General features: G+C 40.9%; 1 protein-coding gene across 1 annotated transcript in view; it reads left to right on the forward strand.

Moving 5' to 3' along the window:
• plxnd1 (plexin D1) overlaps positions 1–19,600 on the forward strand; it is a 163,251-nt gene that overhangs the window by 82,788 nt on the left and 60,863 nt on the right. Inside the window, exons 13-18 of the mRNA XM_057817204.1 lie at positions 735–880; positions 8,680–8,785; positions 10,952–11,091; positions 11,344–11,523; positions 11,603–11,687; positions 14,936–15,214. Of these exons, the coding sequence (XP_057673187.1) occupies positions 735–880; positions 8,680–8,785; positions 10,952–11,091; positions 11,344–11,523; positions 11,603–11,687; positions 14,936–15,214 (936 nt within the window). The remainder of the gene's footprint in view (positions 1–734; positions 881–8,679; positions 8,786–10,951; positions 11,092–11,343; positions 11,524–11,602; positions 11,688–14,935; positions 15,215–19,600) is intronic.

Genomic DNA, 19,600 nt, shown 5'->3' on the forward strand with positions numbered 1-19,600 from the left:
CATGACATTTAGAACCCTGTATTATTCACCTCGCCCTGTATTCATGGACTGTTTTGATATTAGACACGTTCCGATAACCGGTTTCAAGGTATACCAACGTATGAAAATGTCATTGTTTCAAAACCGCAAAAATTGTCCGTCATACCGTCCCTAAGGTATAAGCTATTTTTTATGTACCATAAATGCAGGGAGAAATCCCTCGCTTGCAGCTGCAAGGCTCAACTCCCCTGGTTGTGGCTCAGTGTCAGTGAGTCAGCTGTGCGACACGATAGCTGGAGGAGGTGAAACTCCTGAACTTTTTCCCCCATGGAAGAAAACAAAATCGCTGGTATGGGAATACTTCGGCTACAGAAAAGTTAAAGACGGCCGCAGCTTAGAGGATGAGGGCCAACCGACATGCAAAACATGTTTGCGGAGGATGGCTGCTGGGGAGGCAATACCTCCAATATGATTTCGCATTGATGCAAAATTAAAGGTTACTAAACACGATCATGAACGATTCCCACCAGCTGCGAGAGTTAACTCCAGCGTGTGTCTAGCGATGGTAAAACATGTGTTTATATCTCTCTGGCAACTGTCTGTGTTGAGAAAGTGTGTGTGTATATTGTAATAGACAAGGTTCAGACATTTTTGTTTGATGTGTGGCTTGTAAATTGAATAGCTACAACATTGGAGCATTCTACTGTACTTGTTTGTCTTGCCCACTGTGCAAACCTTCCTTCTGTCTTTTTCAGATCTCCCCACTCAAGGGTCCCGTGGACGGAGGTACCCGCCTGACTGTGCACGGCAAAAACCTGGGTCGCCGGGCTGAAGTAGTCAAAGTGTATGTCGGAGACGTCTCGTGTACACTCCTGCCCGAGCTCTACAGCGTCTCTGTTGAGTAAGTTTTCCTTATAGTTTACAGTATTTGAGTAGGGATGATGTATTGTTGTCAGTGCAACATTTTCATCCTTGTTGCTGTTGGACCTGTTGGTGTTTTTGCTATGGCTGTTGTTGTGCCCATTGTTCTTCTCCGCCTCAACTTAATTCTTCTGGGGCAGACGGTCATTCCACAGAGCTTGGATTGTGTTTGTGGTTTCTTCTTAAGAAAGAGTTTTTATTCTTGGCTCCATTGCCAAACACTTGCTCATCTGGTGTTTGGTGGTTTGTTAAGTGGTGTGTTAAGAAACCTTGATGTGAATTGGTGCTATACAAAAAGAAAATCTCCGCTTACACAGTGATAAAAATTTGCATGTGCCATCTGTACACGTCTGATCTGTGAGTGTGATGCTATTTTAGAAACTGCTGAAATGTGCACCATAGATATATGCTTGTTGTCACGGTTACCTGTCATGCTGTTTGTCAGGTAAGCAGTCAGTCACTTGGGCAGGCAGTGATATGAGTTTGGCTGAGATGTCCGGTGTAAAATTCTGACATTTTAGCCCTGAGCAAAGAAAAGACAGACAAAGGACAAGGGGTTGACGCTGAGGACGTGACACAACAGCGAACTCAACAAGAAGCCACACTGCTAGCCACAAATATTGACTTGCAGACAGAAGTACAAATTAAGACTGCATTAGCTGCCACATTGTTAAAAAATAAATGAATAAATGAATAAATAAAAATGGATCAAATGTGGTCCAAACAGAAACACGTGAACTGCAAAGTTTGACACTTTTCACCAGCCCATCCTAAATATATACAGTGGAGCAAATAAGTATTTCGTCAACCACTAATTGTGCAAGTTCTCCCACTTGAAAATATTAGAGAGGCCTGTAATTGTCAACACGGGTAAACCTCAACCATGAGAGACAGAATGTGGGAAAAAAACAGAAAATCACTTTGTTTGATTTTTAAAGAATTTATTTGGTGGAAAATAAATATTTGGTCAATACCAAAAGTTCATCTCAATACTTTGTTATGTACCCTTTGTTGGCAATAACTGAGGCCAAACGTTTTCTTTAACTCTTCACAAGCTTTTCACACACTGTTGCTGGTATTTTTGCCCATTCCTCCATGTAGATCTCCTTTAGTGCAGTGATGTTTTGGGGCTGTCATTGGGCAACACAAACTTTCAACTCCCTCCACAGATTTTCAATGGGGTTGAGATCTGGAGACTGGCTAGGGCACTCCAGGACCTTGAAATGGTTTTTTGCCCTGGCTGTGTGTTTGGGATGATTGTCATGCTGAAAGACCCAGCCACGTCTCATCTTCAATGCCGTTGCTGATGGAAGGAGATTATCACTCAAAATCTCTCGATACATGGCCCCATTCATTCTTTCCTTTACACAGATCAGTCGTCCTGCTCCCTTTGCAGAAAAACAGCCACAAAGCATGATGTTTCCACCCCCATGCTTCACAGTGGGTATGGTGTTCTTCGGATGCAATTCAGTATTCTTTCTCCTCCAAACACGAGAACCTGTGTTTCTACCAAAAAGTTCTATTTTGGTTTCATCTGACCATAACACATTCTCCCAGTCCTCTTCTGGATAATCCAAATGCTCTCTAGCGAAGTGTACTGGCTTCAGCAGGGGGACACGTCTGGCAGTGCAGGATTTGAGTCCCTGGCGGCGCATTTTGTTACTGATAGTAGCCTTTGTTACTGTGCTCCCAGTCATTCACTAGGTCCCCCCGTGTGGTTCTGGGATTTTTGCTCACCGTTCTTGTTATCATTTTGACGCCGCGGGGTGAGATCTTGCATAGAGCCCCAGATCGAGGGAGATTATCAGTTGCCTTGTATGTCTTCCATTTTCTAATAATTGTTCCCACAGTTGATTTCTTTACACCAAGCGTTTTACCTTTTGCAGACTCAGTCTTCCCAGCCTGGTGCAGGTCTACAATTTTGTCTCTGGTGTCCTTCGACAGCTCTTTGGTCTTGGCCATAGTGGAGTTTGGAGTGTGACTGACCTGTGTGGACAGGTGTCTTTTATACCGATAATGAGCTATAACAGGTGCCATTAATACAGGTAACGAGTGGAGCCTCGTTAGACCTCGTTAGAAGAAGGTAGACCTCTTTGACAGCCAGAAATCTTGCTTGTTTGTAGGTGAGCAAATACTTATTTTCCACTGTAATTTGGAAATAAATTATTTAGAAATCAAACAATGTGATTTTCTGTTTTTTTTTTCCACATTCTGTCTCTCATGGTTGAGGTTTACCCATGTTGACAATTAATTCAATTCAATTCAATTTTATTTGTATTACAGGCCTCTCTAATCTTTTCAAGTAGGAGAACTTGCACAATTGGTGGTTGACTAAATACTTATTTGCCCCACTGTACATATAATGTTGTCTCATGTGCAATTCATTTCCATACAATTTTTATTTTGATACATGAGGCTATCACAACTCTTTGTATGCAGCACGCTTCTCACTCTAAATGACTCCATAGCTCAGGGATGAGCGCGCTGTCACCATGGCGACAGCAGGGCCGGCCGTCATAATGGAAGTCAGCAACTTTCTCAAAACATTCAAACTTGATCTCGCCACAAGCAGCTCAAATGGAACCGTTTATCTGGTCTTGCTCCAGTGAAGCCAATCATTGCATTGAAAGCAGGTGTGGGTGTGACCCACCACTCCATCTGCCAAAAACGTTTCCACCAAAGTGCGCACGTACAACATGCCACCAATCCCACTTCCCCCCAGCAATGAGCTCATCTTACACCGTTATTTTCAAATGGCTGTTTGTCGTGACAGCAAAGTATATCGTCCACAAATCAAGACATGTCACGCGTCCGACATCGTCAGCACTCCGGGCTGCTTGATGTAATTGGATGTGATCCTGTGTCATCACCTTCATTTCAAGTCTTTCCATTCATTCCCACCAATCAAGCGTGAAATTACAACACCGATTCTTTTTTTTTTTTTTTTTTTTTTTTTTTTTTGAGCTACCTATGTGAGAATAGATCAATAAGCAAGCTGCCCCAGTTTTGCTCCTTCTGTTCAAACACTTAAAACCTACAGACAATTTTGGAGTCTTTAATGAAGCTACCAAACATGCTTTTGGAATGCCGTAGAAAAGGGGAGTAACCAGAAAAGAGGGGGGGCATGCAAAGCCTAAAGAGGAAGGCTGTAGCCCAGATTTTAACCTACATCCTCATAATTTGGGAAGAGATGCCCACTAATCGAATTGGAAACACGACTGCCTTGTGTTATTTCAGTGGAAGTTATTCTTTATGAAATGTCAAGTCGACCCTATTTCATGCAAATCAGAATTGATTTACGCATGTTCATCCTGCAAACATGAAATTATTGATTAGCAATTACATGAGAGGGTTAAGTAAATGAAACAAGCAGCCAATATTGTTTTCTATACTAGCTCCACCTGCTTCTATTTGGAGAGAGTATGTCCTTTTGATCCAGATCGTAGGACATGAACATCATACTCATCTCACACAGCACATTGCTTAAAGGACACAGCAAATATTTCCCAGTAGCTTTTATGTGCTGATTGGCCTGTCTTTACAGGAAAGAGATAATCACATGGCTTGACATTATGTGGACAGTACATCCTTTTTTTTTGAAGGACCTCAAGCGTCCAGATGGTCCATTTTTCATTAATAAGCTTGTGATTTGTTTTTAGATAAAAAAAAACAAAAAAAAACTGTTGTTTAAAAACAATAATATCAAACTGTTTTGGAGCATTGTATGAAAAATTCAGCGCCTGGAGGGAACACCAAAATCCACCCCCCATGACCTGGTGTGACATAAGCAGCAGAACTGGACAACCACAGATTCATTAACATGCTTCTTTTACGCAAAGCCATCTTATACTATTGCACAGTCACATCAATGCAGTAGCACATCAAAATGATATTCCATTGCTAGTTTTCTAGTGTAACAGTAAAATTAAAACATTACATCACATGACGCCCTCGTCCATCCAAATGTTTTTTTAACTATGTAAAAGCAAATGTCTGAGTCTGCCAAAATTGTTTTTTCAAAGTCACAAGTGTACAAATGAGCGAGAAACTGCTCTTTGTGGGTCAACAGAACAAGGAAATAGGCAGCGTTTCCTCATGTGTGAGACATTAAACCATTTAAAATCAATTATTTGAATTATTTTTGGAGTAAATGGTTTCTTAGGCCATAACGTTTGAGTCTAGAATGATTTTGGTTGCATAAGGGCCTGCACAGGATTTTGCTGCTTGCATCTTTTAGTATATATCACATTCTTCATGTTTTTGTTATTACATGACCTAATGCAACTGACCATGACCTGCCTAACATGAGATGATTACACATTTGCGAAATTATTGACTAGTAATTAATGCGCTCAGCAACTGAAGGCTGTCAGTGCAGTTCTGCAACAGTCTGTTGTATTATTTACTGTATGTGTGTGTTTTTTTTTTCCTGCTTCCTCGGTTCCTGTTTCGGGAGAGCTAAAAACATATTTCATTTTAGTCTGAAAAGTTGAGGCTTGACATAAAAGAGATGTCAACAAATGCCAAGCTGAACAAAACAATGGACTGTCTGGGACAAAAACTGAGCACACAGCAGAAACAAGAGCACCCGAGAGAGTGCGATCCTCCGCCAAGGCCGAATGGGAATGCATGATGGCTGTAAACAAGAATGCCATTTTGGTAATACTATGCTCCAAATCCCAAAGCAAAGATCAAAAAAAAATGTTTGAGATGGGTTTCACTGGAGATGGTGAGCCAGTGGGGTGTCCAAAATCTATGAACTATGACCTCACACACGACGGAATGAACGCACACCTAACATCTTGTAGAAGTCTTCATTTAGAGTGGAAATAGTTAATGCTGCAAATCTATACTCTCCACTGTTTTTTTCTGCTGAGGCCCCTAATTTATGGAGTGATCTTCCTCCTAGGATTGGATAGAGTTAGCAGTTTGTGGTTTCTTTAGGGATTCTATTTCCTTCTTTTGCTCCCAAAGAATTTCAGTTCTGCTCATGTTTTATGTTAGTTTGTAAAGAATCCAACAACATTTCATTGTCTTAACATCACAGGGTCCCACATGACATGGAAGGAACTCCGATCAATCAAAGAGAAAGAAACAACTTAATTTTTTTTATCAAGCGCTCATTTTCATAAAGTTCTAGCAAAACCTTTTAATAATTTATATTAGCAAGTGAACAAACACGACTCTTTAACTATGGGTACACTCTTAGTTGATTATGTACACAGTGAGCAAGCAATTTACGAATAGGGCTGAGCGGTTAATGTAATTTTCAGACATTAAATCGGTACTTTTTCTCTCTGCTTTGAATCCTGCTGCCTATAGTCCGGTGCAGCTAGTTTATGGCTTTTTACATATACGTAAAAGAGCTGCATGTCTTTTTGTATCCAACAATGCAATATGGAAACTACGGTTTATAGTCCTGTCTGGCCTATTTAGGAACAAATAATACCTGTACAGTTTTTTGGGTCAACTTCGGTGGGTGTATAGCCAGGTGTGTCTTATTATCAAAGGTGGGTAGTAACATGTTACATTTACTCCGTTACAACTTTTTGAGAAAATTGTACTTCTTAGAGTAGTTTTACCATACAATAATTTTTACTTGAGTAGATTTGTGAAGAAGAAACACTACTTTTACTCCGCTACTTTGGGCTACACTAGAGTCATTACATTTTTCCTCTTTATTCTACATATTGACTTTATTTTTGCCAGAGATGCCGACAGTAGCGCTACCAGTTTCACCAATGAGATGTCACAACAATAAACACATGATTGATTGTACCATTCAGAGGTAACAATGTTTTTTATCCACTAGAAGGCACTCTTGCTCTTTGGACGGATAATGTGTTCATCGTGTTCTGGTCTGAATTTGATGATTTTTGTGTCATCTTTTTGGCATAATCGAGTCATGTAATAAGCTCACTATAGTGCAGTATAATAATAGCAGTTCATATAGATGAAGTTGTGCTGAGAAAAAATACCATTATTGCTATTATTTTTATGTATTATTTTCAAATCCGACATTGTAAGCAGTTACTCACAATGTCACTCATTACTTGAGTATTCTTTTCAACTAATACTTTTTTACTTGTACTGTAATATACTTTTTTTGTTTGTTTTTTTTCCTTTTTTTTAAATCTGTCCTGTTTGGCTGTATGACACAGAGAATGGTTGGGGGGGGTGATCAGTGCAGCCCATCCCTCCTCCCGCAGCCCAGCAAAGGAGCCATCGTCACCTCCCTCCTTGGTCAGGGACCTGTGGACCTGTAATGTACATTTTTGGATGACTACTTTTACTTGAGTAATATTATTTTGAAGTAACGCTGTTCTTACTTGAGTAACATTTTTGACTACTCTACCCACCTCTGCTTATTATCCAAAAATGGAAGTACTTTTTTTTTTTTTTTTTTTTAAGAAACATTACCAATTTAATGCTAGTCCTAAAGAGGAAACCCTATTGGCTATGTTCAAATAAAAAATGTTTACACACAAATGCTGTAGTGGCACATACAGACAGATAATTGAACACTACTTACACACATACTGTCTTACCTATTGTGAAAACGAGTTATTAAAAAGTGTTGCTATAAATTGCAACTTTCTTTTCTACTCTTTTTACAGGCTGAAGGCCTGTCAAGTCATCACTAAGTAGTTGTTGTTCTTGTGGATACCAACTTTGAAGTCCTACTCCTCTGTCACATGTAGCATGGGCCAGTATCTATCAATTGGTGGAGCCCGATTTTTTATTTATTATTTTTTTCTTTAGTGAAATTATTTTTGTATGATTAACCACTAGAAAGGCCGGGGGAGCTGGGTCGAGTGACCCAACACACAGAGAAAAATATTAACATCTCCGTGCATGTTCAAATTAGTGTTGTGCTTTCATGACTTTTCCCAAAACTGCTTGTTTTACCCTCACTGTGTTTTTTAATTTTGAAATCACTCCAAGAAAATGTCATTTGAACATCATTTTAGCCTTAGTGAATAATTTCAGCCTTTTGAATATTAATTAATTGAGGGCTTATGGTTGCTGTAGGTTAACAGTTAGCCAGTCAAGGGCATGTTTGCTCTTCTTCACAACCTTCAGCCTCTTGTGTGCTGTAGCACACTCGTGCATGTTTAATCTTAATGTGAGTATGTATCTGCATGCATGTATTTCTTGTTTTTAATTGCTTTAATATAATATTATTTTACTTGTTTCTGAATTACTATCTGGTTATTTTAGTCAATGTTTTGTTTTAGAAAAAGTTATGACAACCGTCAAAATACAGATTTTTTTTTCTCCCATTATAGACCATCCCTACGATTTACTCACCACTATTTGAGATGTTTGTAAACCTGCAACATTTGATATAAGAGCATATTTGGTAGTGTGGTGCAGGTTAGATTTAAATGATGGTGCCCAAACCCCTCACAGTGCCCTACCCCCCTTCAACCCTGTTGGTTGCTGTTTCTGTTTGCTTTACATGGCCGTGAATATGAGATATCCCTGATGACACACAGGGCTTAATGACAGCCAGAAGGCTGGAGAACAAGCCTCCTGTGTGTCTTGACACATCTGGTCTGAGCTGCGCTGAACTTTAACTCTCATAATATCGTACGGCTTATTGGATTTCACATGTAAATGATGAATGAGTTCATAATCCAAATGCTCCAAGATTTATCATGTCTCCCTCTTCCTGTCTCGTGTATTGTTATCTCATTGTTTTGATTAACATTATTGAATATGCTGAATTGTCAAGTGCTCAGTTAAAGACTGGCCTGTGTCTTGTAATTTGCGTAGGCTGGTGTGCATCACAGGGAAGGCTGCAGACGCTGGGACAGATATCATCCGAGTGGACGTGGAGCAGAGCGGGATGGGCAAGTCCAAAGAGAGCTTCTCATACTTGGTAAGCATTCTGTCATCAAATGTTCTGCATTCTTCTACTCGCTCTTGTTCCCCGCTACCCACTGCGAGAGTCCTCCCCAGCCAGCTGAGTGTTAACAGATGCGGTTTGTGGCTCCGAAGAATGCGAGCGTTTGGGAGTCTTCAAACGTTAATCGGTGCAGCAGCTGAGCGTCGTTGTCATGTGCTGTGTTGACTGCCGGTAAAAAACAAATGTCTGCCGGCTATGTTTGCCGTTTTTGTTAATTGATTTAAAGCTCGCAAATAATGGTCAACGGCATGCACTTATATAGTGCCTTATCAACACCATCATTCTCGCACACATTTATACTGTATACCAATGGGTGGCTGCTGCCATGTAAGGCGTCGTTAGGCCCACTCTAAATAATTTTGTCTTACACAAGGACACTTCAACAGCAGATAGCCAGGCCTAGGATTCGAACCACCGACCCTATGGTCACTTGACAAGACACATTAAGAATCTTTACAAGTGGAAATACCCATAAACCCCTTTGTGTCATGTTATTTACAGGGCAAGAGGTTTTAATTTTCAGTCAAGCTGAAGCAGTCCATCATATGAGCAGCTTGCAGGGGCGCCCCGCCTTTGAAATATATCAGCGCCTGATTTTGAGACTTTACTTGATTTGTTAGGACAAAGGAAATCCAGGACAGCTACCACAGCTCTGGAAAAGCCTTTTGGCCTTGCAGCTTTTGAGATGTTTCGTTGTGAAAGCTTTTGACTGCAGGCTGTTGAAATGAAAATAGTGGAAGAAAGGGAAAATAGTTTTTGGAGACAGGATATTTGCCTCAAACCTCAGGAAGGAAACATCTGCCTTCTTGCACCCGCTTAGGCGCCCAAACAAACAATAGCCAAGCTCCTCCGTGTGCACGCTGAGGAAGTGAATCCTGTCAGTGAGGATGAGAGGTTTCGCCCATAGGCAAGGTTCACTGAAGGGATAGAGGCTTTGGACTAAGTGGGAATGCTGATGCACAGATGGATATTTGTATTTAGCCCACACCTGGCATGTGCGGGTGTGCATTTTCATATATGAACAGTCGCAATCTTGCAAGCTTCAGGTTTTTCCCAAGCAGCCTTCACACTCGTCTTTGCTGAGCTGCTGCTACAGTCAGCAGCTGTCTTGGTCAACGTGACAAGACAAGATATTTTAAGTGCAAAGCTTGAGGAAAACCAGCTAACACAGTTAAAAATCTTCTTCCCTCTCAATTGTAGACGAATTTAATGCTGGATGACCAGAAGCAGATTTATCACTTAGAGGAATTCTTAGTGTCCAACACAGACACAGTTGTACTCCAAAATTGTTGTAAACACAAACACTTGTGTTACATCATCTTCCTGAGTTATTTTTGAAAGCCATGCACATACAGGTAATCGCACAAAAGCCGTTCAGAAAGAATCAAAACAGTATGCATTTATCTTTGTGGTCATCTTCTTTCACATTATCCACAGAATGAGGAAGTGGCTTCTCAATTCCCAGACATTTTGAGTACATTTTGACTGCCACTTTTTGCCACTGACATCACCAATTCTTGTTCAGGGTTAAAAGTTCGAGTTCCAAATTCGGCTCAGGGCCATTGAAAAAGTAGCCAAAAATGACCAACAGTTATTTCTACAGACAACATTTTCAACTCCAGACCAATAAGTGTTATAGGGAAGCCCTCTGAACATGTTTGTTCACTAAGCACATTTACAAAAAACAGCAGTAAATTTCTACGCCACAAAACCTTTCGTCTTTACATTCTCTGTATCCAGTCATACTTCGGCCACTTTTTGCTCTAGATAAATTTGCTTTAGATAAAACAGATACATTCGCTCTATACAAAACAAAACAAAAAAGACCGTTTGCGTTTCCCTTGTCAGTTTAAGTAGTAAATTTGTTCTGCTAACATCTGTTTACTAGCAACTGACAAGTCATCAAAGCTGAGAGCACATTTGCGGCTTAAGTCCATTAGGATTTTAGCTTGAAGTACTTGGCCTGGGGACTGGAAGGTGTAAGGTTTGACAAGCACCAGGACCTGAGAGCAGATGGCCGACACACTAAAGCACCAGAGAGATTGCCAACGTCCCTTTAAGCAATGCGGAGTTCCCTCAAGTCAGGGGTATTAAGAATGTCAAAGGGGAATTCATGTTATTTTTCGTCTTTGTGTTCAGTTTCCAAAGATACTGTCCATGGAGCCGAGGAAAGGCTCCCGTGCAGGAGGAACCAGAGTGATCATTAGTGGGGAGCACTTGGGAATTGGATCTCAGGTTCGAGTTATGGTCAACAACACTCTGGAATGCGTCATCACAGAGTGAGTAAATTCTGTGTTATCTACAATCTCATTAATAAAAGTTACAAATGTTGTTATCTCTTTGTAGATATGACTTGGTGAATTAAACCTTTATATAAAGCTGTTTGTTCAGCATGACTGAAAGATGTTTTATTCCAAGACCATTTGAACCGTGAAGACAGAAGAGATATTCTGAATAGAAACATTCATAAAACTGATAAAATTCATAGACTGAACACAGCGCTTTGCTGAAGTCAATTTTCCATCTTTTAGGCAAACAGATGACACCATTGAGTGCATCATGCCTCCAGCACTGCAAGCAAGTAGCGAATCGGTGTTGGTGTGTGTGGAGTTTGAGAACGTCTCCTGTCACAGTGATGAACTGAGCACCACATACACGTATGAGAAAAACCCCACCATCAGCTTTATCAAGCCTGACAGGAGCTTCCTCAGGTTGGCGCAACGTCACGTGAAGCTGATGTTTACATGGACATAGAGACGACTTACTTTCTTGGGTGTGTATATGTTGCAGTGGTGGCAGGACCATCACAGTGGTGGGCAACGGATTTGACCTGGTGCAGACTGCCACCATGCAGGTTTTGGGAATTGGACAAACTGTAAGTCATCACCCATGACTAACCATGGTTACAGCCTTTACCACTCCCACAGGCTTCACATGCACTCACATGATGTCTGATTGTACAGCTAGTAAACAAAGCATGACATGTATTTGAAAGAGCACATTTGACCCTGTGCCGATTTTATTCAATGACAATCAAAGCTTCTCCTCTCATTCCCTTTAAATCCGGTAATCCACTGATAATCCTTGACGCGAGAGAAGGAGGATTTCAATTGACTAGATCGTTGTCAACCAAATCTTACAACATGATCTTTCGTGTAAATCAGACATGTCCAAAGTCCGACCCGGGGGCCAAATGCGGCCCGTGATCAAATTTCATCCGGCCCCCAGCCTCTGTCATAAAATCAATAACATCTGGCCCGCACACAGACTTAATAATTTGGTCAGCAGTATTGCTACCAGCATATGAAGTAGCTTACACACTAAATGCTGCTCCTCATTTACCCACTAAAACGCAGCAGCACTCTAAGAAACATTACCCTGTGTGACCCTTTACTCCCAATTTTCTAAAATGGCGACAATCAACAAAAACAAGAAAGTTGACTGCGACGGCTGACGCTTCAAGGATAGGTGGAAATTGGATTATTTCTTCACCAAAATACGCAACCACTGTGTCTGCCTTATTTGCAAAGAGACAGTCGCTGTTTTTAAAGAGTTCAATGTGAGGCGATATTACCAAACAAGACACGCTGACATGTACAACAAGATTACAGGGAAGATACGTAGCGAGAAATTGAAGCAACTTGAAGGTAGTTTAACTTCACAGCAGCAGTATTTCGCAAGAGCCCGAGAGTCGAAAGAGAACACCACAAAGGCTAGTTGCAAGATTGTTGAAATTATTAATAAAAAAATAATAATAAAGCAAATGTGACACAGAGAACGGCTTGCTAAAATTTGCTTAAATATATTGTTCTATGGAAAGAACATCAGCCAAGGTCGGCCCCCCATATTTTTATCACATCAAATCTGGCCCCCTTTGCAAAAAGTTTGGACACCCCTGGTGTAAATGCTTCAAAATATTTCCAGGGAAAATTTTGAAATTAGAGTACATTTAAATAAGTACAAGTGCTAGCCCTTCTCAAAAAATATGCATATTGTGATCAAGTTCATTATTTTCTGGAATGTACTGATAAACATTAGACTTTCATATATTTTACATTCATTACACACAACTGAAGTAGTTCAAGCCTTTTATTGTTTTAATATTGATGATTTTGGCAAAAAAGTCAAGAAAAACCAAATATCCCTATCTAAAAAATTTAGCACATCATGAAAAGGTACTCTAAAGAAGCTACTAACCTAACCATCTGAATCAATTCAAAACAACTGCGAAAGATTCCTGAGTCTTTTAAAAACTCCCAGCCTGGTTCATTACTCAAAACCGCAATCATGGGCAAGACTGCTGACCTGACTGCTGTCCCGAAGGCCATCATTGACACCCTCAAGCAAGAGGCTAAGACACAGAAAGAAATTTCTGAGTGAATAGGCTGTTCCCAGAGTGCTGCATCAAGGCAACTCAGTGGGAAGTCTGTGGGAAGGAAAAAGTGTGGCAGGAAACGTTGCACAACCAGAAGAGGTGACCGCACCCTGAGAAAGATTGTGGAGAAGGGCCGATTCCAGACCTCGGGGGACCTGCAGAAACAGTGGACTGAGTCTAGAGTAAAAACATCCAGAGCCAACGTGCACAGGCGTGTGCTGGAAATGGGCTACAGGTGCCGCATTTCCCAGGTCAAGCCACTTTTGAACCTGAAACAGCGGCAGAAGCGCCTGACCTGGGTTACAGAGTAGCAGCACTGGATTGTTGCTCAGTGGTCCAAAGTACTTTTTCAGGTGAAAGCAAAATTTCCATGTCATTCGGAAATCAAGGTGCCAGAGTTTAGAGGAAGACTGGGGAGAAGGAAATGCCAAAATGCCTGAAGTCCAGTGTCAAGTACCTGCAGTCAGTGATGGTCTGGGGTGCCATGTCAGCTGCTGGTGTTGGTCTACTGTGTTTTATCAAGGGCAGGGTCAATGCAGCTAGCTATCAGGGGATTTTGAAGCACTTCATGCTTCCGTCTGCTGAAAAGCTTGATGGAGATGAAGATTTCATTTTACAGCACGACCTGGCACCTGGTCACAGTGCCAAAACCAGTGGTAAATGGTTTACTGACCATGGCATGACCATGTGCTCAATTGGCCTGCCAACTCTCCTGACCTGAACCCCATAGAGCACAGGTGTCAAACCGATTCCAGAAAGGGCCTAGTGGGTGCTGTATTTTGTTCCAACCGATAACGCGCAGAGAGTTTAACCAATGAACTTCCTGCTGAAACAAGCAGCACCTGACAAAGTTTAACTGATTACACATGTAAAAGATCTAATTGGTAAAAAGGTGTCCTCTTCATTGGTTGGAACGCAAACCTGGACCCACTAGGCCCTTTCTGGAACCGGTTTGACACCTGTGCCATAGAGAATCTGTGGGATATTGTGAAGAGGAAGTTGAGAGACCCCAGACCCAACACTGTGGATGAGCTTAAGGCCCCTATCGAAGCATCCTGGGCCTCCATAACACCTCAGCAGTGCCACAGGCTGATTGCCTCCATGGCACGCCGCATTGAAGCAGTCATTTCTGCAAAAGGATTCCCGACCAAGTGTTGAGTAGCTGATAAAATTGAAGGTTGACTTTTGTTGTATTAAAAAACTTTTTGAGATAGGGATTTTTGTTTTTTCTTGACTTTTTTGCCAAAATCATCAATATTAAAATAAAAGGCTTGGACTACTTAAGTTGTGTGTAATGAATCTAAAATATATGAAAGTCTAATGTTTATCAGTACATTAGAGAAAATAATGACCTTTATCACAATATGCTAATTTTTTGAGAAGGACTAGTATATTGATCAAAAAGTAGTCATGGTTGCAATTCAGACTTGGTTACCATGATTTTTAGGTGACTGTCTAATGAACACAAGTCAAACATAACTAAAGAGTGAGTGCGTCAATGGCAGTAAACATTCAAATTCACCTCTGTGTCTATGTATCGATGCTGGTTATGAGTTAATAAGAAATGTGTCCATCTCAACAGCCAGGCCTAAAAACAACAACAACAAAAACATACTGTACATCAAAGATAAGTTTAAAGAAACAATTGAAGGGGATCTTTAAAATGTGTGAATGGAGTAAATCCCCAGTGATGAACTAGGCTGACGGCTACCTGACTGATATTCCTGTTGCCTCTGGTTTGTTTTCAGATCTGCATGGTTCTTTCACCGTCCACCATTACATGCCCATCACCTCCTTCCAGCCTCTCCCAGCAGGCATCAGTTCACTTCTACCTGAACGGTGTCCTCTACTTGGGGGACCGCTCTGCCCCCTTTAATATTGAAGCAAACGAGGAGGAAGAGGATGAAGAGGAGCTGCATAAAGGTCACTTCCTGTTGGAATATGTCGAGGACCCTCAGTTTTTCACAGCCAACAAGGAAAAGTTGATTAAACATCATCCAGGAGAGCAACTGACACTCATCATCAATGTGAGTCAGAATCATTCATTCGGAAAAATTCTGGATGATTCAGTGTCTTCATTAAACTGATAAAGGCACAACCTCAAACCCTTACCCACACACTAAAACTAATCCAAAGAGTCTTTTGTAACCTTGAATAGGACATTTTTTCATATTTCATGCACAATTACAGAATTACAAACTAACAATAGCCTCAGTGTTCAGTAGAACACACATGCCAGCGTCACGACTTGCCGGGGTCTCCCGCGTTTCTCTGCTTTCCTCCAGATAGATGCAAGATAACAGTCAGGCAGTTTTTATCGTGAATTTTGCGATTTTTATATAATTTAGCTTTGCTAAAGGGCCATACCGCCAAGCCTGTACGCACCATACTGTAGAGCAGATGCTATGAGCACTAAGAAAACAAATATCCCCCAACGTTTTAACTCTGGTTGACAAAATTATCTGTAAGGGCCTCTGAAACATTTTTTTTTGTCCTCTTTAGCTTGCTTACAAACAGTGAATTTTAAATCTGAGTGTCTTTAAAGTCTTAAGGAGTTTTATTGTGCCAAAGGGGAGTTTGCTGTGTGCCTACTCCTTAGTGTTTGTGGTTTATATCCAGAAAATGCAGCTGGACAGAAGATTGTTCAAGGGGACAGAGAAAAAGAAAGAACAGAGGCAATGGTGATACAAAAATATGATTTACTATACAATAATATGCTATTTAGCTTAAAGTAGCAATGAGGCTTTTTACGACAACTTTTACTGAGGGGACACAATGTGGAAAGGAAATACAGCAAGTAACCAATACAATTGGTAGAAAGACGATAAGACATATGCGGGTATGAGAGGGCAGGGTACACGCACATACACTCTTCGTAATGTGTACTGGTTAGGGAACCGTACTTTTTACTCTGTAACCGCTAATCCTTAAATCAACAATTGTCTACCAGTATGTGAAACAGTTGACTGAAGGTGTAACATTTGGGTATAAAAGTCCATATTGGATGGCAGACAAAGAATATGTGGAAATATATCATATTTTTTTTCACGGAATCAAAGCTATTCTTTTGTTCTTCTGGGAACTGAATTGTAAAATGTGGGTTTTCTATTGAAGGCTACTTCACGTAACACATTGTATATCTTGTGGCTTGCCGAGAATGAGAGTGCTCCAAGTACTTGGGCCCACGTTCAAACATGTGTCAAATAGTAACACTACTCTTCTGATCTTCTCGTAGTTGAATGATAAATGGCTATAAGCCATGTGTTGCAGCGGCCATAATTCTATGGAGTTGTGATGTGATGGAGCAAAATGCAATCTGTCTTCTTATGTTAGTCTGCAACATCTCAGTTCGATTGACAGAATGCTTTATAACTAGTTGAAATACGAAATCTTATTGTCTACATTTTATTGAAATCAAGCAAGAAACACTAGTAACAATAAACATGCAATCAAGAGCCTGGAAGTCTGTTGTCTTTTGTTCGTTTACAAGGAAGCACAAATGTAAACCAAATTGGGCTATGTGTTCTCGAATGTAAATTCACATGACGTGCCGGCGCCTAACATGCACGCGTGCTTCCCATGACGTGTTGGCTTTTCTTGTCGGGTGCCGCTCAAGGCCTGAGGCTTCTCATTCCGGCGTTGTTGCGGCTTCTTCCAGCACCTGTCCACCTGGATCCATCTAGTTGAGATGGGGGTGCGGGGGCATGAGGCCGCGTCAACCGACGTGCTGACGGCGCAATCTTAGCTGCTTCCCCTTAACATTAGGTGGAGTGTCAATGGCTTGTGTTGTTAGTGTTGAATTATTTTCAGCCTTAATTCAAGTTGTAGTTGGCCTTTAGGCAGTTGCTCAGCTGTAAAGAAGGACAGACAGCCTTTCTTTGTCAGGAACTCAAGTGTCAAGTGGAGGCTTGAATAACGAGTTCATCTGAAATGAGATTGGGTTTGTTTTGGTCTTATCTATTTCGACAAATTGTTTGTGTTGCACACAAATATCCCACTGCAGAATTTCTTCAATATCTCAGATTTTTGTACTGTTTGTTATAATATTTTGCTCTGCCCTCCTGTATATTTTGGGCAGTAATTGTTGACCTAAAAATGAGATTGTTCTCGCCGTGAATTTGACTAAAGAGAAAAAAATAAAAACAGAAGGAATTTCAGCTCTGGTTTTTACTTCTATAGTTAGCGACAGCCGTAGTTTAATTTAATAATGTACAGATGGCTCCAGCCCCACCCCGCCCCACAGTGGCTTCTCGGCGCCATCCGTCTTCCTCTCTCTTTTTTACCCGGGTATCCCCCGTAAGGTCAGAGGGGTGTCGACCCCTCCGGGTGGTGATCATTTCCTGCCTTGGGTCTAGCGGATGGTGAGGGTCCCACGCTGTGCCGTGTTGTGTCGGTTGGGGTTGTGGCAATGGCTGATGAGCCGGCCGGTTGGAGGGGGCGGGCATGGGGGGGCGGATGCTTCGGGGGACTGCCCTGGGTCCCGGGGGGATGGTGGTGGCCTTTTTGCCCCCACCCCCTTGATTCACTGGGCAGATGCCTTGGCCCTGGGGTGGCCCCAGCGCAGCATTTCCACTGCAGGACTATCACACGTCTGATGGGATTCACGCATGACTGGATGCAATTCAACACACTCAAGTAGAGAAATTGTCAATGCCAAGATTAGACATCAGGTAGCATAGAACAGGATGTCAACATATCCACACTTACATGTCATTCACATAATACTGGGTTCCACTCCTCACATTGCTGATTTGTTTACGCTCCATCCCGCCTAACCACATCTCTTTCTGACTCACCCCTTTTCCTCTTTCTCCTCGGTCATCAGGTCCCCCACATGGTCTCCACGGGAAATACAATTACAAAACAATGATAGCATCACTATATTCATATGTAGTATAGGCGTTTAATGTATTCCTTGTTGTTGTTGGTTCCTCTCCTCTTCTGTCTGTCTCTCTCGCTCTCTTTCTCTCTCTCTCTCTCTCCTTTGTTATTTTCCTTTCTATCCTCCCGTAACCCATTCCTGCTCATTGATTTTTCCTAATAACGAAACACAATGAATAACCACAATGGGAGTACAGTATATCATACACCCATGTGATGCATTAAAACGAGGGTTGTTCCGATCATGTTTTTTTGCTCCCGATCCGATTGCTTTTTTTTGCTCCCGATTCATTTCCAATCATTCCCAATAATTTTTCCCGATCATATACATTTTGGCAATGCATTAAGAAAAAAAATGAATAAAACTCGGACGAATATATACATTCAACATACAGTACATAAGTACTCTATTTGTTTATTATGACAATAAATCCTCAAGATGGCATTTACATTATTAACATTCTTTCTGTGAGAGGGATCCACGGATAGAAAGAATTGTAATTCTTAAAGGATAATGTGACTTTGTATATTGTGACTAAATATTGCCATCTAGTGTATTTGTTGAGCTTTCAGTAAATGATACTGTAGCCATGCCCAAATGCATGATGGGAAGTGCAACCATGACTGCATAGTGCTACCAATTGATATATCTTCTCTGCGTTGGGAAATAACATAGGGTGTTAAGAAAATGATCAATGACTACCTTGCTTTACCACATTGCTTCCCACAATATTTCTAATCATAGGGAGAGGGATTGTAAGGCTTTAGCCAATTAAAAAAAGACTCTAAAGACTGCCAAAATTCACTCTACTCATTTTACGCTGCCTTTTAGCTCTCTAAATAGGTAAAACGGCGCCATTACAAATTGAGCGCGACAATGCGTGAGTGGGTCGTGCAGCGCATGCATTAATTGCGTTAAATATTTTAACATGATACATTTTTTTAAAAATTAATTACCGCCGTTATCGGGATAAATTTGATAACCCTACCTTAAGCCTAAACTAAAGACTCTGGATGAGTGTAACATATTATGTCTATAATGTTAAATACAATTAGAAAACGATTTAATTAAAATATATATATATATATATTAAAAAAAAGGCATGTCCGATATTTTTTTGCCGATCCCCGATACTTTGAAAGTGACGTGATTGGACCCGATCGATCGGGATGCCGCTCGATCGGGACATCTCGAATTAAAACTGTTCAGATTATATGGACACTCAGATTCCCATTTTCCATGTCATAGCAGCTAAACAGGACAGGTTCAAGTAATAATAATAAAAATAATAATGTACAACTTTATATGATTATTTTCATTTTCAGATTTCAACACTATGAAAAGAGCTTAGCTTCATTTAGAATGTATATAACCAATCAGATTTTAGATTGACCAATCTCAAACCTTCACTCAGGCTCAGTTGTGATTATGTCATCGTATTCCCACCCTCTGACTGTTTTAGTCATGCTAAATACTTTTAGATTGGTTAGCTAAATATGAGCACTAAAGAATATTTCACAGGTGAGAAAAA

This window comes from Corythoichthys intestinalis, chromosome 2 (assembly GCF_030265065.1).
Source record: "Corythoichthys intestinalis isolate RoL2023-P3 chromosome 2, ASM3026506v1, whole genome shotgun sequence".
In the NCBI taxonomy this organism is placed as follows: domain Eukaryota; kingdom Metazoa; phylum Chordata; class Actinopteri; order Syngnathiformes; family Syngnathidae; genus Corythoichthys; species Corythoichthys intestinalis.